Source organism: Protopterus annectens, chromosome 5.part0 (assembly GCF_019279795.1).
Source record: "Protopterus annectens isolate FY-2018-M chromosome 5.part0, PAN1.0, whole genome shotgun sequence".
Taxonomy (NCBI): domain Eukaryota; kingdom Metazoa; phylum Chordata; order Ceratodontiformes; family Protopteridae; genus Protopterus; species Protopterus annectens.
Genome location: NC_056735.1, coordinates 205,693,047 through 205,717,490, shown reverse-complemented (window position 1 = coordinate 205,717,490; position 24,444 = coordinate 205,693,047). Strand labels below are relative to the sequence as shown.

The following is a 24,444-nucleotide window of genomic DNA, read 5'->3' as shown; positions in this document are numbered from 1 at the left end:
TGGAATGCTGATATTAAGCATATTTTTTACCTTTATGGTAAAATAAATCACAATATCTTGGTGAATGTACCATGTAGACCCATACAATCTGTAATTAATTTCTTTGTATGAATGTCAGCTTTAAAATAATACCTTAACCATTACTGTGTGATGCTCCATTACGGAGATATTCACAGAAATATGATTACTATTATATTTCTCATACTTGTGAAACAAAGCAAATGGATCCAAACAGGAGCACACCAGGCGTAAAAGTTCCTTAACGCAAATTTATTTTTGTAACAAGATAAAGCAGCGTTTTCGCTACACACAGTTGGTAGCTTCTTCAGAGTAGATGAATACAAAATTAAAACACACTCTTAAGAAAGCAGCGGAGTTTTACAATGATTTCATCACTTCCTGGCTGCATTTAATTTAAAGCGCTAGCGACATCGTAAAAGCTCAAACATGCGCTCTATAAATGTAAAAGGTAGAAACAACATCATAAGCTAAAAAAGCGCTAAAACAAAACGTGCTTGACTCAAATAATCAATATATATTAGTCAAGGCGCTTAATAAAATGCACATAATCTAAATAACAAATATATTTACAATGGCAAGAGAAATGGAACTGTTTTCAACAAATACAGGATACATATTATATTAAAAATGTATTCAAGTAAGTCAAACTACTATGTATGTGACTCAAGCAATCTGAACCAGTTTGTGCAGGATGTACCCATTAAGATCAGCTGACATATTTATGAATATTCATAAAGGCAAACTGGAGACCCTAGTGTGTATAGAACCCATCTTTTCACAGTCAGTGCAGTATCAACCATCCTAAAGGAAGGGTAAGTTGAAATACCTGTTTTTAGAAAAACAAAATGAGCTATTGGGAACAACACATTGCACAGGCAAGTTTTAATCACAAAAGTGTTGACATACTAAGGTAATAGAAGAAGCATTCAGGCATAGAAATAGAAGGATGTAAAAGGGCTTTTTATCAACAAGTGGACTACCTCAAATAAGATCTATATTTTAGGTAGGCGGCTATATTGCAACTATCATTAAGCCCGGGTGTATTAAATGCATCCAGCTTTAGTTGCCATAGCAGTTCACGATTTTCCAAAAGAATAGACGTAGGCCCTCCTCTAATGGAATCAGTAATATGGTCAATGCCCATAAATAGAAAAGAGTGACCCGGGCAACTTACTAAATGTTTGGCCAGAGCGTTCTCACATTTCTTATTTTTGATAGCATAATTATGCTGGTAGATATGGTCCTTGAATCTTCTATCAGTCTTACCAACATAATATGCTGCACAGCAGGAGCAGAACGCTACATAAACTATGAATTTGGTATTACAGGTAATCCTGTGGAAAATATCAAATTTCTTCCCCTTGATAGAGAAAAAGCTACCGGTCCTTATACAGGAACATTGGTTACAAAAGCCACATGCAAAAGATCCTTTAGTTCTGCTCTGCATTTCCTGGCTTGGGTGTTTTTGCAGTAATTCCTTAATATTCAAGCCCCTTTTATAAACAGTATGGGGTTTTTCTCCCAGTTTTTCCACCAGCAAAGGGGTACTGGAAATGAAGTGCCAGTTCTTATTCAATATTTCCTGTATTGAGTAGGAATTGATATTGAATGTGGTGATAAAGCTACACGGGTATTCGTTTGAAGTAACCCCATCCATAGATGTAACCCTAGACTGAATAGGTGAAATAGCTTGACCATCACGGCATATTGGCAAATCGGCATTCACAGCTCGTGGACTGAACAGAATAGGATTGTAAAAACCATTAGTTCTCTTGGATTCCACCTCTTCTATCAGGTCTTCAATTAACTGAAGGGGGTAACCACGGTTCAGAAATAAGCCTTTCAGAAATGTGCATTCAGATAAAAAATCGGATGGATCTGTGCACATTCTAACAGCCCTCACTAACTGACCCTTGACTATGGCTCTTTTAAGTTTGAAAGGATGTGCACTGGAAAAGTGCAAGAATGAATTGACATAAGTGTCCTTTCTGAAAATTACTGATTTTAACTTAGTGGACGTGGTGTCCCTTGTCAGCCTAACATCAAGGTAATCAATAGTGTCTGTGGCAAAATTATAGGTGAACTTAAGAAAAGTTGTAGTTTGGTTCAAAAAATCAACAAACTCTTTGGCCCTTTCAGAATTACCCTTAAAAAGGATAAACACATCGTCAAGAAAACGGGTGTAGAAAACGAGCTCGTCCTTCCAAGCAATGTTATTTGAAATGAATTGTTTCTCCCAATATGCCATAAATAAATTCACTACTGAGGCCCCACAAGGAGACCCCATAGCTACACCTTGCTTTTGAATAAACAAGTCCTTTTCAAAAGGAAAAATTGGAAGATAGTACAATATCCAGTAGTTCTGTGATATTGTTGATGTCATTTTTAGAAGCTCCCAAATTTGTTAGTAGCAAGTCAATCCATTCCACTGCCTCCTGGTGTGGAATGGAGGTATATAGATCGACAACATCAATTGTAAGAAAATTGATGGTGTCGTCTATATTAATGTCATTCAAATTAGTCAAAAGAGACCAGGAGTCCTTGCATATACTCGGGATACCTTCCAAATATTTCGAGAGCAAGGAATCAATAAATTTGGAACAAGGGTAGGATAGTGAGGCTCTCCCATCAATCAGAGCTCGCATCGGTGGGTCACTAAGGTTTTTATGTACCTTAGGTATGCCAAACATTACGGGTAACTTAGGATGCAAGATGTCTATGTAGTTAAAGGTGTCTAAATCTATTCTCCCTTCAATGAACAGATCTCTGAAGTAACCCCTGATTCTGTTAGAGGTGGTATTCAGCTCATTTAGTGTGGTAGCTTCATATGCTGGAGAGTTCAACACTTTCCTCGACTATGGAAGTTAATCCAATTATGGATCTTCCTAGTATTGTTACAAATGAAAAGGGTGACTTTACTATATATAACTTTTCAGCCCTGGTACTTGAACCAGAATTAGTAGAACTCTTGGCCTTAGGTAACACATGTAAAGGTGGGTTAAAACACTAGGAAGTTTGAGTTTGGTAGCCTCTTAGATCTTGTGGAATCATTGAACAACAATTTTAAATTTAATTTTCTTCAATGACTTCAGATCTAAGAGGACTCTACCAAACTCAAACTTCCTGGTTGGAACGAATGTGTTACCTAAGGCCAAGAGTTCTACTAATTCTGGTTCAAGTTCAAAATGTTTGAGTATGCATGTGAAATAGATATCAGATACATGGATAAAGTTTTCACAGCCAAAGCTAATCAATTCAACATCACTAGGGAACAACTAGCCGCCCTTAATAATGTGCGGTCTACTTCTGTTAGAATCATAAAGCCTGATAAAGGAGGAGGGTTGGTCATACTTGAACAGATTGATTACGTAGAGAGAATGTATAAAGTGTTGAACTCTCCAGCATATGAAGCTACCACACTAAATGAGCTGAATACCACCTCTAACAGAATCAGGGGTTACTTCAGAGATCTGTTCATTGAAGGGAGAATAGATTTAGACACCTTTAACTACATAGACATCTTGCATCCTAAGTTACCCGTAATGTTTGGCATACCTAAGGTACATAAAAACCTTAGTGACCCACCGATGCGAGCTCTGATTGATGGGAGAGCCTCACTATCCTACCCTTGTTCCAAATTTATTGATTCCTTGCTCTCGAAATATTTGGAAGGTATCCCGAGTATATGCAAGGACTCCTGGTCTCTTTTGACTAATTTGAATGACATTAATATAGACGACACCATCAATTTTCTTACAATTGATGTTGTCGATCTATATACCTCCATTCCACACCAGGAGGCAGTGGAATGGATTGACTTGCTTCTAACAAATTTGGGAGCTTCTAAAAATGACATCAACAATATCACAGAACTACTGGATATTGTACTATCTTCCAATTTTTTCCTTTTTGAAAAGGACTTGTTTATTCAAAAGCAAGGTGTAGCTATGGGGTCTCCTTGTGGGGCCTCAGTAGCGAATTTATTTATGGCATATTGGGAGAAACAATTCATTTCAAATAACATTGCTTGGAAGGACGAGCTCGTTTTCTACACCCGTTTTCTTGACGATGTGTTTATCCTTTTTAAGGGTAATTCTGAAAGGGCCAAAGAGTTTGTTGATTTTTTGAACCAAACTACAACTTTTCTTAAGTTCACCTATAATTTTGCCACAGACACTATTGATTACCTTGATGTTAGGCTGACAAGGGACACCACGTCCACTAAGTTAAAATCAGTCATTTTCAGAAAGGACACTTATGTCAATTCATTCTTGCACTTTTCCAGTGCACATCCTTTCAAACTTAAAAGAGCCATAGTCAAGGGTCAGTTAGTGAGGGCTGTTAGAATGTGCACAGATCCATCCGATTTTTTATCTGAATGCACATTTCTGAAAGGCTTATTTCTGAACCGTGGTTACCCCCTTCAGTTAATTGAAGACCTGATAGAAGAGGTGGAATCCAAGAGAACTAATGGTTTTTACAATCCTATTCTGTTCAGTCCACGAGCTGTGAATGCCGATTTGCCAATATGCCGTGATGGTCAAGCTATTTCACCTATTCAGTCTAGGGTTACATCTATGGATGGGGTTACTTCAAACGAATACCCGTGTAGCTTTATCACCACATTCAATATCAATTCCTACTCAATACAGGAAATATTGAATAAGAACTGGCACTTCATTTCCAGTACCCCTTTGCTGGTGGAAAAACTGGGAGAAAAACCCCGTACTGTTTATAAAAGGGGCTTGAATATTAAGGAATTACTGCAAAAACATCCAAGCCAGGAAATGCAGAGCAGAACTAAAGGATCTTTTGCATGTGGCTTTTGTAACCAATGTTCCTGTATAAGGACCGGTAGCTCTTTCTCTATCAAGGGGAAGAAATTTGATATTTTCCACAGGATTACCTGTAATACCAAATTCATAGTTTATGTAGCGTTCTGCTCCTGCTGTGCAGCATATTATGTTGGTAAGACTGATAGAAGATTCAAGGACCGTATCTACCAGCATAATTATGCTATCAAAAATAAGAAATGTGAGAACGCTCTGGCCAAACATTTAGTAAGTTGCCCGGGTCACTCTTTTCTATTTATGGGCATTGACCATATTACTGATTCCATTAGAGGAGGGCCTACGTCTATTCTTTTGGAAAATCGTGAACTGCTATGGCAACTAAAGCTGGATGCGTTTAATACACCCGGGCTTATTGATAGTTGCAATATAGCCGCCTACCTAAAATATAGATCTTATTTGAGGTAGTCCACTTGTTGATAAAAAGCCCTTTTACATCCTTCTATTTCTATGCCTGAATGCTTCTTCTATTACCTTAGTATGTCAACACTTTTGTGATTAAAACTTGCCTGTGCAATGTGTTGTTCCCAATAGCTCATTTTGTTTTTCTAAAAACAGGTATTTCAACTTACCCTTCCTTTAGGATGGTTGATACTGCACTGACTGTGAAAAGATGGGTTCTATACACACTAGGGTCTCCAGTTTGCCTTTATGAATATTCATAAATATGTCAGCTGATCTTAATGGGTACATCCTGCACAAACTGGTTCAGATTGCTTGAGTCACATACATAGTAGTTTGACTTACTTGAATACATTTTTAATATAATATGTATCCTGTATTTGTTGAAAACAGTTCCATTTCTCTTGCCATTGTAAATATATTTGTTATTTAGATTATGTGCATTTTATTAAGCGCCTTGACTAATATATATTGATTATTTGAGTCAAGCACGTTTTGTTTTAGCGCTTTTTTAGCTTATGATGTTGTTTCTACCTTTTACATTTATAGAGTGCATGTTTGAGCTTTTACAATGTCGCTAGCGCTTTAAATTAAATGCAGCCAGGAAGTGATGAAATCATTGTAAAACTCCGCTGCTTTCTTAAGAGTGTGTTTTAATTTTGTATTCATCTACTCTGAAGAAACTACCAACTGTGTGTAGCGAAAACGCTGCTTTATCTTGTTACAAAAATAAATTTGCGTTAAGGAACTTTTACGCCTGGTGTGCTCCTGTTTGGATCCGTTTGCTTTGTTTCACCAGTTTGTTATCCTACTTTGTGGTTACATATTTCTCATACTTGATAAAGCATAATATTGCGTGTAATAGACAAGAGGCTACATATCAGTGTACAAGTTGTGTGGCTCAATGTCAGCTTCAAAATGATGCATCGTTTATGTCATCACCATGTTCCTTTGCAAAGATATGGGCATATTATGAGAAGTATTGCAAAAGTATAATTTTCATAATCCTACAAGACTAAAACTGTGATATCTGTGCATGTGTACAGCATACAGACACAGTTCTATTACCATGTTGTAAGGAGTAAGACTGTCTTCAAAATGAGGTATTACTTGGGACATTGACATGCTCCCTTGCAAAGTTATTTACCAAAATATGAAAAAAATCACAATTTCCATAAGCTAAGTTCTAAACAAACTTTGATATCTGTGCATGTGTGCAGCATACAGGACACAGTTGTTTTACCTTGTTGTAACTATTAATACTGTCTTCAAAATGAGGTATTACAAACTGTGATATCTGTATATGTGTATAGCATATAGACACCATTCTTAACCATGTTGTACATACTGATACAGTCTTCAAAATGAGGAATTACTTAGCACATTGACATGCTCCTTAGCAAAGTTATTTACCAAAGTATGAAAATATCATAATTTTCACAGCTCAAGTCCTAAACTGATATCTGTACGTGTGTACAGCATACAGACACAATTATTTTATCATGTTGTAAGGACTAACACTGTCTTCAAAATGAGGTAACACTTAGCACAGTTACATGCTACCTAGCAAAGTTAGTTACCTAAATATGAAAAAAGTTAGTTACCTATGAAAAAAATCATAACTTCCATAATCTAAGTCCTAAACAAACTGATATCTGTACATGTGTACAACATACAGGCACAATTCTGTACCATGTTGTACATATTAATACAGCAAAGTTATTTACCAACATATGAAAAAAATATAATATAAATAACCTTAGTCCTAAACAAATTGTGATATCTGTACATGTGTACAGCATACAGACACAATTCTTTTACCATATTGTAAGTACTAATACAGTCTTCAAAATGAGGGATTACTATGTTAGGGAACATGTCAATGTGCTAAGTTATTTACTAAAAATGAAAGAAACTTGGGGGTGGGGGGGTTATGCATGACTCCACATAGACAGAAACCAAAAATCTGGCATGTGCATTCTTCAATGTGATAATGACTTTTAGTAATGTGAATAACAGGGGCAGCTGCTGAGAGTGTTACCCAAGTGATAATGACTCAGTGTTATACTCTGACTGCACATATTGTAAAATTAATAAGGTGATAATGACTTAGATTTAGTTACTGCAATTTTCTGCATGCTCAGATTACCTGGTGCAGGTGTTACATAACACTGACTCATTACCATATGTTAGGAGAAGACCAGAGCAATTCAGTAAAAATAGTATAACACTTGTATACCCTTCCTCCCACCTAAATTCCACACACGACTGACAGAGCCAGAGCCAGAAACATTGACAAAAATATTTTTTGCTCCATGCTGGTACTTTTGTGTAATGAGTAGCATTTATGTCACTGAGCCAACCACTGAGTATAATCATAAACAGAAATAGCAAAGTCAAAAATATGTAAATTACCTAGCTGATCCATGTAAGAATTACTCCAAAAGTAGTAATCATTTTATCTCATCTAACCAACCATCTAGTTAGAATAAGACACAGCAGTGATAAAGGCAGAAATATTGTCCAAAATATCTGGTTGAGCTATGCCAAAAATCAACAATAAAATGCAGGTTACTAAGCCTTTCTTCCCACCCAAACATGTTTTGACTACATGTTCAGTACTGTTTCTTGACCTAAATGTTGTAGCACACTCTTGTGTCTATAAATACATATGTTTGTTATCATATCCTTGTATCTGAAAATATGTTTTGTCGGCATCTTATGAATATGTCTTTAGGTGATCCTATTTATTTGGGCTATGCCTGCAAATGGTCTATTGAGATCAGTGTACTAGCTCAGTTAACAAATTAAATTAATAAATACAATGGCCGAATGGCTTATCCAATTATGCAAAAGCTTTTCCCTTACACATTAATGAATTATTGTCCCCATTAACCCCCTTCACTTGTTTGGGTTGTGTATGGTATACACAAGCACCAAAATGACACAATAAACTCTTTTACCCAGCGGTTACTTCAGTAGTCTGACCATGTATGCAGAAGCACTTCATAGGTTCATAGGTATGTACTAGGCTAATGGCCCTTAAGCCTTTACAAGCCTAGCCCATAGGATTACCCTGGCATTGTGCCACCTGACCTTAGGGTTCCTATCAGCAGACCGAAGACGCATGTTTTCGAAAGCGTCTTGGTCGAACTGACAAAACCGAAACTGCAAAATATCGAAGCAGCATGTAAGTGAATTCTTTCCCTGGGAAAGAATTTGCTTGGCCGCTTCGGTACTTTGTTGTTTTCGGCACTGTAGTGCAGTCTCAAAGTTGGTATATTTAAGTAGGGGGGTGTGGGGGGATGAAGCCCACCACTTAATCTCATGTTTTAATGTGCTTTTTTTTTTTTTTAGAACAGCGATTTTTTTTTTCTTCCCTTGGAAAAAAATCGCTGTTCTGACAGTTCAGTTTTATAAGCTTTCGCTTACATGGGGTCGATTAATCACCATTTGCTTACCTAAGCATTCGGTGATCTAATATAGACCCCGACCTTAGTTCCTACTGCCTCTGTCGAGTAGAACCACTGGAGTGATCCCTGGGGTGTTGATCTTCTCCTCTTGACCTGCTATTCCGGTCTTGGCTGGAGAGTGCATGGCTTCAATTTGGATATATAAGTGCATCTGTCACAAGTGAGTGATGGGATGTAAGAGGAGAGGGTCGTCAGTGTACATGAGGCAGTTGCTACATTGCTTCAGGATGCCCAAGTTCACTAAGTTAATAGGGGAAAGCATAGGGAACTGACCTTTAGAAATGCCTGGTGGGGTGGGCATTAATAATAAGTACTGGAGCTGTTTCTTAGTAGAATGTTTAGTGCTGGTAGCACTTTTGTGTGCTACAATAATTGCTACAAGAAGTCTGGTAAAGTGCTAAGCTAATAAGCTAGTGAAAGTGCAGGAGAGGAGAGAACTAGCAGATCTAAGGGAAAATTGAAGAGCAGACTTTGTCATACCTTGAAACAATCAGATAACAAAAAGCTGTTTGACCAGTTTTATAAACTTTAACACCACCACAGGAATAGGGGGGAACCAGTTTCAGAACAGATGAGAAATAAAAAAGCAATGCCAGACAATAAATAAAATAATTCAGTCAGGCAAAAATTAAGACAATGTAGAACTCTGAAAAGTTAAAGTGCCAAGAAATATACTTATCAGTGATATATTTCCAGTTTGTTTGAGAACCACTCTTCAGTCTGAATACCAGGAGTTTCTAACAGTGTATGCCTTAGTATGTCCACGTATACACATGCATCAAAATGAAACATTCACCCAGTTGACCTCTTCAGTAAAACGTTGACGTACCCCGCTTGAGATTACCCCAGTCAACCAAAACCTACTAGCTCATCCAAAATAGCCAACATACATAACAAAATGTTATCAAACTAAACTGCTGTAATGTCAACAACTTAAAAATGTGTCTCCATGTTAAACTACTACAAAACATATTCCACATAAGGTGGTCATATTCATTTTGGTAATGAACTAAAAAATAACTACAAATATAAATATATGATACTAGAACAAAGACGAAGAAAAAAAACTAAATTGCACCCATTGTTTTATCCATCTACTACTCTTTAATTACAACATAAACTTACCTGGAAATATAGCATACAGGATTAACGGTTAGAGCTGCTAAGAATCAAATGGGCCTAATGGATTTGTCTAACCTCAAATAAAAACACAGTTCTGCCTACTCTAACAACAAATACATGGAACCTTGCCAAATTATGTGATATGCTGCTTCACATTCTAGCAATATGTCAAGTTTCTCATTTAAATTATCTACAGATGCAAAAAAAAACATACCATCACCAAGTAAGCTGCACATGTATAACCTATTTATTGCAACTAATCTATATATACGTATTAAAAAATGCTTGTTACCTGTTCTGCTTATTGATGTATGCATGTTAATGCTACATCATTATTGAGCTATGCAGCTGTAGTTGGTGTAATTTTTGTTACTGTGATTACCTGTTGAGCTTGTCTCCTGTGGGATCTGCTGAAAAGTGGCACTTAGCACAACCACATTATCTCAGTTAGGAAAAGGAATAAAATAAATAAAAATATCGGTATAAGTATACATTTCTTACCTTGCATCAAACTCTGTGATAAAAAAAACTAAAATTCTAATAACTGTACAAATATGCATTAGAATTTCTACAAGAACAATGCAGTTTAGTTTCAACACAAGGTGACAACCCTTACTAATATGACACAATTTCTGAACGAAGCACCACAGTACGGTTAAATTAAATCAAACATGTACCCAGCAGTACAGAACATACAATTCAGGTCAAGATACTTTGCCTTTCATTGCTATACAGCATATGAAAATGGACAAAATCACCAATGTGAACTCATTGCTGCAAGCATATTTATGGGAAAGTAAACGTTTGTCACGTTAAAAGAATTTGTAGCTACCATCCTTATGAACGTATGAAAATTCTGAACATTGCAGCACCTGGATACAGTTAATTACATTAGAAAAGAAAAGCAAAATACCTAAGGAAAACAGCATGTCACAGGTCTCTACCTCTATCGGAGTTGCAGCTCTGGATGTTTCAGTGGCAAAACATATCGCTGCCAAGAGTACTTTTAAACCTATTAGAAACGATACACATATTCTAAACCCCCCAAAATATACTAATATAGTAAATAAACATTCTCCTTAAAAGATGAGCAAAAAGCTCTCCACCTGAATTCTTTATGACTCCCAGACGTCTCGAACTTTCATGGTAGCCACTGTTGGGATTACATCAGTTTCGTTGCCTAGAATGCAGGCATGGTTTCCACCACAGTACTACCTATTTTCAGCCTGAGCCAAGAATTTGAGGCATGGGATAGTCTGTTTTTATTGTAGTAATTCAGCCCTTGTCATTCGTGAGTTCAGCATTGTAATTGTAACAGTGGGAACTAACTTTCTTGAAGATACAGAACATAATAACGTACTGTCAGCGAAGCAGAAGTAGGTAAAAAAAAAAAAAAAAAAAAGATGGAGTGCAGCAAAGTATATTATAGTACAAAAATAATGATCAAAATTAGTATTGTGTCAATAACTGCTGCTGCCAGGGACTGCTGTCATTCCTCACTCTCAGTCTCTCTCTCACACACACACACACACACACACATACACCTTTTCAGTTTCATTTATTTTATTTTACACTCGCTAAACAGCGAGTGTAAAATAAAGGCGCCATCAATCTCACTGTCTCTCATACACACATACATAGTCTCCTCTGCTTTCACAGACCCATACATACAAATTCTACTTTTATTCACTCACACATGCAAACAGAAACATAACCACATACATACACATAAACAAAAACACACAAATGAATGTCCGGAACTGCAGGCTATAAAAAATGTGCTTACTTGAAATTTCCCTTACCTCATGCTGAAAATGCACTGGTTTGCTGTGAAGTGAGATTCTGTAGCAGGCTCTGTGTAATATATGTCTTCTCTAACGAGAAAGGGAGCAATGCTGCTACAGGAATCCTTTTTTATTACCACAACCAAAGAATTGTGAAATGTGGAGGTGGAGATGTCATACAGGTGGCCATCACTCATGAATCTGATTGGCTGTGACCGCGGGCTAAAGTCTTTCATTATTTTCTGAAACATGCAATTAATTTTATAGATTTAGAGCATTTAGCCTTGTTTTTTTTATTTACTGCAGGTGAAGAAAGGGAGTGTGCATTTGTCACCGGGACAACTCTGTACAATAAAATGCAATGCTGACAAAATCGGCTAGCTGTGAGAGATTACAGCCACAAAAAGCAGATTTTCTGTTAAAAAAAAAAAAAAAACCCTATGTAAACAGTTATCAATTCCACAATAAAAATAAAGTTGAGAAGGTACTTAACAAAGTTTAGGTACCTTTTCAACTTAGTTTTGGGCAGTGGAGTTGAGCTGTGCTTATAAACATACTCTCGCTACCAGACGGCACTTGGGTGTAATGTACAGGAATAGCTCTCGTTTGAGGGAGCACTCGGATGTAACCTTAGATGCGCCCTGTGACAGTACTCGGGATTAATGAGTTAAGCCCTCTTGCCATGAAAATGACTGTCTAAGCTTTCTTACGCATTTCTCAACACAAATAGAGCAGGCCACTACCTACTACTACTAGATGGAATATGGCTGTCCTCTTTTTTTTTTTTTTTTTTAACTCAAGAAATTTTTATTTTCAAACAAATTAAATTATTGCAGATACGACATAATCTAAAGTCTAATACATAAATAACTATATATACTATTTACATTTGGCCTGCAGAGAAAAATGTATAAATGAAACCACAAAATGCATGGATTAACATAAAATTAAGTAAGCATTTACAGTAATCCAAGAGAGGCACAGTCCAGTTGTAGATTTTCAGTAAGATTTAGTACCTTTCTCCAAGGATTATTTGTTAACATGTTAGGATAGATTCTCAGTTCTTTAATCTTGGGCTCTTTCTGTGCTGTGTTTTTCATTAAAGATAGAAATCCTTCCATGGATGGTGATGAAGTGGAATTCCATTTCCTCATTATGCACTTTCTAGCAACTGCTAGAATGGTCCACAATAAGTAAATATTGTCCCTCTTCCAATGAGAACCTTCATTTATGTTTAGTAGCACTAAAGCTTTAGAATATATAAACACATCTGAGAAAAGAGCTTGTAAAAAAGTATTAATATCATTACAGAATTGTTTTATACTAGTGCACTCATAAAAAATATGTATCGAGTCTGCCTTCCATGCTTGAGAACATCTCCAACATAAAAGATTACTACAAGTACTAAACTTCGCTATTTTATCTGGTGTTAGGAATATTCTGTGGAGACATTTTCAGGTATAAATTCTCCAATGTTGTGACCAAGAGGTTAATTTAAAAAAAAGCAAGAGATTATTTTTAATTTCTGTAGTTAAAGATAAGGAATGCCCCTTAGTAATATAATTCCAATATTTTTCTTGAGGTTTTGTTTTATATGTTAATATTTTATACAGACATGAGGTGATGGTATTCAACTTGAAGTTGTTGTAAACAGTTTCATACAAATAGATGACAAACTATGGTTTTCCTTTGAAAGAAGACCTATTAATTATTCTGCATAAATCATGGGTATATGACAAAAACATTTTGTAGAAGTAGCCAATCTTGTGATAATAGTTTAAATTGTATTACAGTGTGTTATCCATCTATTACCTTATGTTCATTTATTCAATGTTGCCAACATATGAAGTTTTTAGATTCCCAGATATTTAAAGTGTTTCTGTGCAATTTGTCAGTAAATTTTGTTTATGATACTAAAGGGAATCAGTGTCTCAAACCAAAGCTTTATCTCTGCATTCATGTTAATAAATTTCCTGAATTTAATAAATATAAAATTAATGGAATTATTTTTGTAGGTTTTGATATATTATATTGTATACTGAAACACAGTGCATACCATAACTTATTAAATTCATTGGTTAGTGGAAATTTAACTGAAGTATTTATATTATATTTATATATATTATAAGATTTATATTATATTTAAAATCATTCTTTAAATTACTAGGCTCCCATCAGGACACAAGTGCTCAACAGCAGTTGAATTCTGCTTACTGGTTCTATCCCCCTCTATCTGCTAGATCCCTGAAAGGCTTGAATGCCAGTAGGACACCTCCCCTGCTGAAACCTAACTGGAAACTTTCCTGCACTGTCCCTCGACTCTGAAAAGATTTGCCAAGGTTCTATCCCCCTCTATCTGCTAGATCCCTGAAAGGCTTGAACGCCAGTAGGACACATCCCCTGCTGAAACCTAACTGGAAACTTTCCTGCACTGTTCCTCGACTCTGAAAAGATCTGCCAAGGTTAATAATATTTATCCTGTCTGTATGTACTATATTGATTAGCCATACCGGGTCTACAGCACTACCAGTAATCCCTCAAAGCCCCACAATCAACCCTAAAATACTAAACTGGGTTACTCCTATATCTAAGGATTACCTAGTGAACATATCTAAGTTTCTAGGTATATTACTAGCATAAATTAATTCAGACACACAGAACGAAGCTCCTTTTTACTGTAGGCTCTTTAGCCCAGCTGTCTGCCTTAGATTTTACCACTCAGAAACTGAGCTTAATCATACTAAGGAAAAACAGTTGAGCTCCCTGCATAAAACATATAAAACTAGAAATTACATAGCATAAACCTGAAGCAGCAGTTTAAACTCTTGAGCTCTGTACAAAAATAGCAGACAATTGGCAGAAGAAAGCTTAATGTGAGAAAAGGCTGCAGAAAGTTATTACCAACATTATGCTACGTAAAAATTGTATACTGAAGGCAAAAACAAGGGTAAGAAAATATTTAAAACAAACAAATAAAAAAAACCTCATTGTACTTAATGTGTTGATAGTTTCCCACTGCTAGCCTCTCTGGTTTGGCTGGATGTTCTTCATTCCACATTGCTGCAGTCCTAACTATTGGGTAGTCCGCTGTCCAGTCGGCCCGAATACCAAAGTATATGGCTGACGTCGGTCAGGGCGCATTAGACTGGCGTCAGTGCGTCAGGGTACTAACGCGCATGACCGGCGCCATAACTCAGTCTTTTGCCGCATGGTCCGATGCAGAAGCAATTTTGCGAGTGCAGGTTGGCGTTCTGAAAGTTTCTGAAGTCAGAGTTTCAGACCGAATCAAAGTTGGCTAAGTACCCGTTGGGGAATATTTTGGTTTTTCTTGCCTCAGTATTTAACCGGATGTCAGAAAAAGTGAATAACTGTATTTCTTGTGGGAAACAGATACCTCATAGGGATTACCATACTTTGTGTATACCTTGTTTAGGGCCTGAGCACGGCGTTGTTGGATGCCGCTCTTGTGCTAGATTTAACAAACGCACTATTAAGAGAAGGTTAGACTGTGCCAGGTTAGTTTTTGGGAAGCGTTGTAATTATAAAATGCCGTCGGATGCTCCGGCGGCTTCGCCAAAAGCGCAAGGACAAAGCAGCAAAGCCTAGAGTGGTAGAACCGACAGTCCCAGTGGTGGGTTCTTTAGAAGGCTCAGTGGAGCCGGAGGTTCTGCCAGGAGTTTCTTTGGAGTCTCAGGAGAGACTTTACTGTTACAGGATGTATCCTCTCAGGAAGTAGGCCAGGCTGAGGGGGCTTCTCAGGTGGCTGTTCTTCCCTCTCTTCCTAAGGTGGTTAGAGCCTCCCCTTCTGTTTCCAAGGCTTCTTTCAGAGGCAGGCCAAGTTTAGCTTCAGTGGGGTTTCTCCTAGTGCTTCAGGGTCTTTGCCTAAGAAACATATGCTTAAAATGGCGGAGGATTTGATTACTATGATTAGAGGTTCTATGCCCCTCCTGATAAGAGGCCTAGGTGGAACCTGAGTTTGAGAGTTTTGAGCAATGTTCGAGGCTTCTGAGTCTTGACTGAAGACTTGCAGGAGTATCCTCCTTATTCTGATTCTGATGTGGATGATTCTACTCCTTCAGCTTCTCCTCCTGAGGATTTTTCATTTTCAGAGACTCTGCATTCCATGAGGAGCATTTTAAATGGGAAGGTCAAGATTTCTCTGATTCCAGGAAGAGGCTTAGGGAATTCTTGTTTTACCCCAGCATAGGCCTTTAGCTATACCTCCTGTTCTGAATGTAGTGGAAGATGTTTTTGCAGAGGCTTCCCTGAATCCTGATTCTTTGCCTCCTGCCCCAGTTAAACCGGATAGGTACTATAGGTGCCTGAAGCTCATAAGTATCTTTTAAGAGTCCTAGGGCAGACCCGAAACTGTCTCTCAGGGGCCTAAAGGTGTGAAGGCCTCTGTTGTTAAAAATCCTGTCCCTCCTGATAAAGAGGCAAGGGCTTTGGATAGATGGGAAAGAAAGTGTATACTTCTTCCACTTTAGCCATGAGGGCTTGAATTGTCAGTTTCACATGTTAAAATATCAGAATTATCTCCTTTCACAATTGAAATCTAAGGTGGATGCTCTGGCGGAAGGTATTGAGTGTAAAGAGTTGCAGGATTTAGTTCATGTGTCTGAACAGGTGGGTAAACATTCCTTGCAGTGTGGTTTTGATGCTGTGCAGGCCTCCTCGAGGGTGGCTGCCACTGGTTCTGTTCTTCGTAGGCACGCCTGGTTGAGAGATCAGAATTTAGCTGAGCATGTTAAAACAAGGATTTTGGATGCTCCTTTACAGTCTGATGTGTTGTTTGGTTCGCCTGTGGAAGCAGTTTTAAAGAAAATGGAGGACAAGGCTAAGTCTATGCAAACTGTTAAGGATTTTTTTGCAGGTGCAGCCTCCGAAGTTTAGTAGAAATTGGCCTACTAAGGGATGGACTTATCCTGCTTATGATTCCCAGTCTAGGGGTAGGTCTAGACGTGGTAGGGGCAGAGCTCAAGGTTCTTTTAGGCCTAGGACAGGGAGTTCCCCTGCTCAGACTTCTGGTGAGGGCAGGGTCAGTCCTTCATAAAGCAGACCCAATGACCTGCCTTTTCAGCTGCCAGTTCATTCTCGCCTGGCAGCACCTTTGGGAGGAAGGCTGTCTCTTTTCAAAGAAAATTGGGATTTAATTACCCAAGACAGATGGGTTCTGGATATCATTCACCACGGTTACAGGTTTTATTTCCATACCTTGCCTCCTTTCAAAGGCATGCCAGACATTCCTCCTCTACAAAGAACAGAGGCTCACAAGCAAATTTCTCTGTTGTTCCAAATAGGGGCCATTCAGCCAGTTCCAGTTCCTGTGCCAGAAAGGGGCCTAGGATTTTATTCTCGCCTGTTCTTAGTACCCGAAGAAGGGAACACGTGGAGACCAATTTTGGATTTATCTATCCTCAACACTTATCTGGACATTCCCAAGTTCAAAATGTTGGCGTTACAACAGCTTTTACCTCTGCTGGGCAAAGATCACTGGATGGTAACTTTAGATCTCAAGGAAGCTTACCTTCATGTGCCTATAAGACTAAGTTGCAGGAAGTATCTGCGTTTTCGAGCTGGAAATTCTCATTATCAGTTCTCTGCATTGCCCTTTGGCTTATCTACTGCGCCCAGAGTATTCACAAAGGTTCTGGCTCCAGTGATAGCTTACTTCAGGCTAAAAGGAATTCAAATCTATCCTTACTTGGACGACTGCCTGATTCTGGCTCAAGAAAAGGAAGACCTTCTACAGCATTTGGAATATGTCATAGCAGTGCTAAGATGCCTAGGGTATTCTGTGAACGAAATAAAGTCCAGTCTAGTACCCTCTCAAGACATGTGCTTTCTGGGTGTGAGACTGAATACAGCAGCCCAGATGGCCTTTTAACCCCGGACAAACAAAAGAATCTTTCCAGTTACTTCCATCAACTATCTCTCCAGTCCGGGCTGACTGCAAGGACAGTCCTTCAAGCCTTAGGGTTCATGGCATCTTGTATTCTGGTGCTTCCAATGCCAAACTGCATATGAGGAAGCTGCAATGGTATCTCAAAATGTATGGACACAGCACTGCCAGGATTTGGACACTGTCATTCAAATAATACCTTGCATTCAAAAGGAATTTTTGTGGTGGGCTCAGGAATGTCACCTAAACAAGGGACTCTCTGTGACCCGGCCAGAGGCGAAGTCAGATTCTAACGACAGATGCCTCAGACATTGCTTGGGGAGCTCATCTAAATGGAAAGTGGATACAAGACAAGTGGCCTGCCAGACTACAGCATCTACATATCAACATGAAAGAGATGTTAGCAGTCCAGTTTGCATTAATGGCTTTCAAGGAATTACTTCTTCCAGGGCAGGTGTTGATTCTAACAGACAACACAACTGTCATGGTACATCAACAAACAAGGGGAACACATTCTTACCCATTGTGCAGGCAAGCAATGATTTTATGGAGACTGCGCTCAGCTTGCAACTAACTCTTCAGGCAAGGTTTCTGCCGAGCACAGAACTCCTTAGCAGATGTGTTAAGCAGACAAATCATGGATCCCCACGAGTGGAAACTGGATCTTCATGTATTTCAAAATTGACAGTGTCATGGGGAACTCCAGACATAGATCTGTTCGCTTCTCCACTAAACCACCAGCTGCCAAAGTTTTGCACAAAGAGGTTTCATCACACAGCTTGGAAAGTGGATGCTCTTTCTTTCAGTTGGAAAAATCTTCATGTGTATGCTTTTCCACCTCTGCCTCTTCTCCCAAAGGTGCTTCTAAAGGTCAGACAAGACAAGCCAAGGATGATTTTAATAGCTCCAGATTGGCCTCGGCAGCACTGGTACCCATTACTGAGGAGTCTGGTAAGGAAGCCTCCATGGCCTTTACCCTTGATTCCACACCTGTTGTCTCAGAGGGACGGTCACCTGCTCAATGTCAAGCTTCACTCTCTTCATCTAACAGCCTGGCATATTCTGTTTTGAAAGACAGCAGGTCTCAACTTCCTCAACAAGTTTTAAATGTGATTATGGAAGCCAGGAGACCTAGCACAAGGAAAGTGTATGCAGAAAAATGGAAGAGATTTTTATTTTGGAGTGCAGCAAACAATTTGGAGATTTCTGAGCCTAATTTGAGTGTGGCTCTTCAATATCTTACTGAGTTATTGGACAAAGGTTTGTCTTTCTCTTCCATTAAGATTCATGCTGCAGCAATTTCAGCTCACTATGATTGTGACCCACCATTGTTTTTGCATCCTTTGTTCAAGCAATTTCTTAGAGGGGCAAAGAATATAAGACCCCCACGTAGAGCTCCTACTCCTGCTTGGGATCTCAATTTTGTGTTGGAGAAACTTACTCTACAACCTTTTGAGCCTGCGGTTACTGCTGAATTGAAATACTTGTCATGGAAGACTGCTTTTTTGTTGGCCATTACTTCTGCAAGAAGGGTTTCTGAGTTGCAGGCCCTTATGGCGGTAGAGCCTTTTTTGATTTTTCATAAGGATAGGGTATCTTTTGGTACTAATTCTTCCTTTATGCCTAAAGTGGTTCGTAGTGTGGCTTTAAACCAAACTATTCATTTGCCTACTTTTTTATGCAGATGCCGAAGATAAAGGGGAAAAGATTTTGCACACTTTAGATGTACACAGGCAATTGCGTTATTATTTCAGCAGGACTAAGGATTTTAGGCAGTCTCAGCAGTTGTTTGTTTCTTTTGCTTTTGAGTTCAGAGGGCAAGCCTGTGTCAAAACAAACTATTTCTAGGTGGATTGGGTTTTGCATTGCATTTTGTTATTCCCATCATGGCAAGGAGATTCCAGCTGGGATTAGGCCTCATTCCACTAGGGCTACTGCCACTTCAACAGCATTTCTGAAAGGCTTGAACGCCAGTAGGACACATCCCCTGCTGAAACCTAACTGGAAACTTTCCTGCACTGTTCCTCGACTCTGAAAAGATCTGCCAAGGTTAATAATATTTATCCTGTCTGTATGTACTATATTGATTAGCCATACCGGGTCTACAGCACTACCAGTAATCCCTCAAAGCCCCACAATCAACCCTAAAATACTAAACTGGGTTACTCCTATATCTAAGGATTACCTAGTGAACATATCTAAGTTTCTAGGTATATTACTAGCATAAATTAATTCAGACACACAGAACTAAGCTCCTTTTACTGTAGGCTCTTTAGCCCAGCTGTCTGCCTTAGATTTTACCACTCAGAAACTGAGCTTAATCATACTAAGGAAAAACAGTTGAGCTCCCTGCATAAAACATATAAAACTAGAAATTACATAGCATAAACCTGAAGCAGCAGTTTAAACTCTTGAGCTCTGTACAAAAATAGCAGACAATTGGCAGAAGAAAGCTTAATGTGAGAAAAGGCTGCAGAAAGTTATTACCAACATTATGCTACGTAAAAATTGTATACTGAAGGCAAAAACAAGGGTAAGAAAATATTTAAAACAAACAAATAAAAAAAACCTCATTGTACTTAATGTGTTGATAGTTTCCCACTGCTAGCCTCTCTGGTTTGGCTGGTTTCTTTGCATTGCACCTGGTTCACACCCTTTTGCTACCCCCCACCCCCAATACTAAGTCTATATTAGATCCCTGCTGTTTATGGAGCCATCTTTAAATTACTAGGCTCCCATCAGGACACAAGTGCTCAACAGCAGTTGAATTCTGCTCACTGGTAAGCCATTAGACCTCCGGAACGTCTTAGTGTTGTTTTAAGCTAATTATTTGGATGTATACAACTGGTATTCATGTTTCTGATTCTTGACTACTGCTGTGCTTATTTGTTTATTTCACTGGTTTGACTCTGCCTTTCAGCAACTGTGATTTACTGGCATTACCATTGCAGCTATGTTGTCTTTATGCAACTATGCTGTATTAAAACTTCTGTTTTAAATGTAATTAATTTGGTGATTGGCTGCTTTTTTTTAAACCAAAGTGACACTATTTTATACTATTTAGACTGTATTGCTTCTTAACTACATGGCTGCATTTAATGCTACTACCATTGTGCTTTGAAATGTGTTGACTACTGGGTTGCTCTGACTGTGTTATGGCCATTTTCTATGATTATTGCTGCTCTGCTCTATAGAAAATAAATGTTCTTAACAGTGCTATATTCTACTGGCTGGAGGATGTGCTACTTAGCATGTATACTAACTTATGTATCTATCATCAGGTTCTATCCCCCTCTATCTGCTAGATCCCTGAAAGGCTTGAATGCCAGAAGGGCACCTCCCCTCCTGAAACCTAACTGGAAACTTTCCTGCACTGTCCCTTGACTCTGAAAAGATCTGCCAAGGTTAATATTATCTTATCCTGTCTGTGTGTACTATATTGATTCGCCATACCGGGTCTACAGCACTACCAGTAATCCCTCAAAGCCCCACAATCAACCCTAAAATACTAAACTGGGTTACTCCTATATCTAAGGATTACCTAGTGAACATATCAAAATTTCTAGGTATATTACTAGCATAAATTAATTTTGACACACAGAACGAAGCTTCTTTTTACTGTAGGCTCTGTAGCCTAGCTCTCTGCCGTAGATTTTAGCACTCAGAAACTGAGCTTAATCATACTAACTAAGGAAAAACAGTTGAGCTCCCTGCATAAAACATATAAAACTAGAAATTACATAGCATAAACCTGAAGCAGGGGTTTAAACTTTTGAACTCTGTACAAAAATAGCAGACAATTGGCAGAAGAAAGCTTATTGTGAGAAAAGGCTGCAAAAAGTGATTACTAGCTGTATAATACGTAACAATTGTATACTGAAGGCAAAAACAAAGGTAAGAATGTATTTAAAACAAACAAATTAAAAAAGCCTCATTTGTACTTAATGTGTTGATAGTTTCCCACTGCCAGCTGGTTTCTTTGCATTAGCCCCGCTATACTCGCCCTCGCTCCGTGCCCCACCTTGCCCCTAGATGTGCTACATTTATAGCCACAACTGCCACTCTCTTAATTATGGAACCAATCATCAGTTGTTAGACCCACTCTAACCACAACACCCTCCCTATATCTCTACTCTTCCCTCATCTACTACCCTCCCACCCCCATTCTTAAACAATTGTAAGTTGCAAAACCTCTTCAATGCCTCTACAAGCCTCAACCCCACCTTTCAATTCAAAGCCCTCCCACTACCTTTTACCCATTCTGATAATTACGTATTTTATCAAAGCTTATGAACATCTCTCCCTTCCAGGCTCCCACTACCCCAGATCACAGACCAATATTTATTTTATTTTATTTTATTTTATTTTATTTTACATTTGTTGACCGGGCTAGTCCAACTGGATATATGTCCCTTTTCAGTAGAGGCCCTGGGAGAAAAGCTCCATCAGTTGTACACTTTTACAAAAAGGCATAAATGGTTACATAAGAAAGATAGCAAGTAAAAACAATAATATAATCAGATAAAAAATACATTGGCATAAAAGTTCACATGACATCATAGCAAGTTAACCAGATAATATAAAAAATAAAGTTTTTTTTTTTTTTTTTTTTTTTTTTTTACTCATGCTCTTTGACATAACTTTAGTCAGCCACTACTCCCCCTCCCTTCCAACTCCCATATTACAATAACTCAGCAGCTCATTCGAGTCAGTTATGTTAACCCTCGAACTAAACACTACTACAAACTATTATTCAAACTTCAAAAACTAATAATCTATTCTCAAATTAACCTCACAATGGAATGGGACATCCACCCCAACCCAGGACCAACCCTATCAGAAGCATCTAACCCAATATATAATATCCCCTCTAGCCTGCAAAACTCCTCTACCTCTCTCCTCATCTTCCACCTAAACATCAGAAGCCTAAATAATAAAATCCACTACCTGTATGCCCTCTTAGCAGTACACTCCCCACATATACTATGTCTTACATAAACCTGGCTTAAGCCATCTACCACTGACAATGAAGTTACTCCTCCAGGTTACAATATAATACGACTGGACCGCACCTCAAAGAAGGGAGACTGGGTAGCTGTTATATAAATCTTAAATTAATGTCACTATTTCCAACTCTCCCCAAGTTCCTCAAGTTGATAAAGCTGAAATACTCTTTACAAAACTACAAATTAACCAGCATAAATCTGTAAACATCGGCTGCATTTATATCCCACCTGGCAACAACACCAATATCCTTGAAGACATTCTACAGTGGCTGTCCATAAACTCCCCACAAGAAACTATTGTTTTAGGTGACTTTAATATAGACTGGAACACCTGCTCCTCAGACTTCCCTACTACCCACATAACTCTATATGGTTTCTCCCAAGTCATAACCTCCACCACCAGAACTAGTAAGCCCAATAACAAAGAAAGCATACTAGATTGGATTCTCATTAATAACCCTCCCCAAATATATAAGGCAGGCACCCAACCAGAGGAAATAAGTGATCACCTCCTAACATATATACTCAGACAAAAAATGATACCCCTCAAATACGTAGCTTCAGAACTATCAGGGACAATAAGAGCTTCAATCAAACCAAATTCCAATTAGAACTTCAAACATGTAACTGGAATAGACTAAAACTACTCCCACTAGACGAGGCAGTATCACACTTTAACTCCACATTTCCTACAATCCTTAACAATCATTCACCCACCCGGACCATCAGAACAAAGAAAAAAAGTAGCACCATGGCTGTCCAAAGAAGCTAGACAAAAAAATCATGAATATAAATAAAGCCTGGTCATCTTGGAAAACCAACAAAAACCCTAAGGATCAACTAGTATATAAACAGCTAAGAAATGATACTAAGAAGTCTATAATGTTAGACAAAAAAGACTATTACTGTAACCTGCAACATAAACATCAAAATCGACTGCAAAAAGTTTGGTCCAGCTTAAACAATCTTCTCCATCCAGGTAATACTACTACCCCTACCCCTGCATCTATACTCCAAAAACCTCCAGAAAATATTGCCAACACCTTCAACACCTTCTTTACGGAAACTATACAATCCCTTGCCAACCAACTAGGCCCCAACAACCTAGACCCTATTAACCCCATATCCAATACCCACCCATCCTTTAACTTTCAATCTGTACCAACAGCATTTATCCGATCCTTAATCAAGAAACTGAAACCCACCACCCTTTCAGCAGACCTAGTCCTGGCTGAATATCTTCAAAAGGCTGCAAATTCAATAGCATATCCCATCTCAATATTAATTAACAGAAACATCTCTGAAGCATATACCCCCTCCATCTGGAAAATTTCCTATGTAATTCCTCTCCATAAAGGGGTAATTCCACTGATCTATCAAATTACCGGCCCATCGCCATTCTGTCCCCTCTGGCTAAAATTATGGAAAAATGTATCCGCAAGCAACTCCTTCATTACCTCAATTTGCACAATCTCCTAGCTCCCTCCCAGCATGGGTTTAGACCCCACCATAGTACCACCACAGCCCTTCTATCCTTCTCTCAGACAATAAATCAAATCCGTAATAATAATACGCCCTCCTCTGCTGTCTTTCTTGACCTATCTAAGGCATTTGATATGGTAAACCACCAGCTACTCATTCAGACAGTAAAACCTCTTGCCATAGACAGCCTAGCAATACGCTGGTTTCAGTCCTACCTAAGTGGCAGACAACAAGTTGTGTTATGGAAGGATAGCCTTTTTTCCCAACTGCCAGTCACCCTTGGAGTTCCTCAAGGGTCTATACTAGGACCTATCCTATTTTTCATCTTCATTAATGATCTTCATACAGTCATCTCCAAAGTAACCTGCATTCAATATGCAGATGACTCTACCCTAATCTGTT

General features: G+C 38.4%; 1 protein-coding gene across 1 annotated transcript in view; it reads left to right on the top strand.

The window, feature by feature from the left end:
• LOC122802144 (glutamate carboxypeptidase 2-like) overlaps positions 1-24,444 on the top strand; it is a 1,578,923-nt gene that overhangs the window by 1,135,952 nt on the left and 418,527 nt on the right. Inside the window, exon 12 of the mRNA XM_044071823.1 lies at positions 3,232-5,081. Coding sequence (XP_043927758.1) covers positions 3,232-5,081 — 1,850 coding nt within the window. The remainder of the gene's footprint in view (positions 1-3,231; positions 5,082-24,444) is intronic.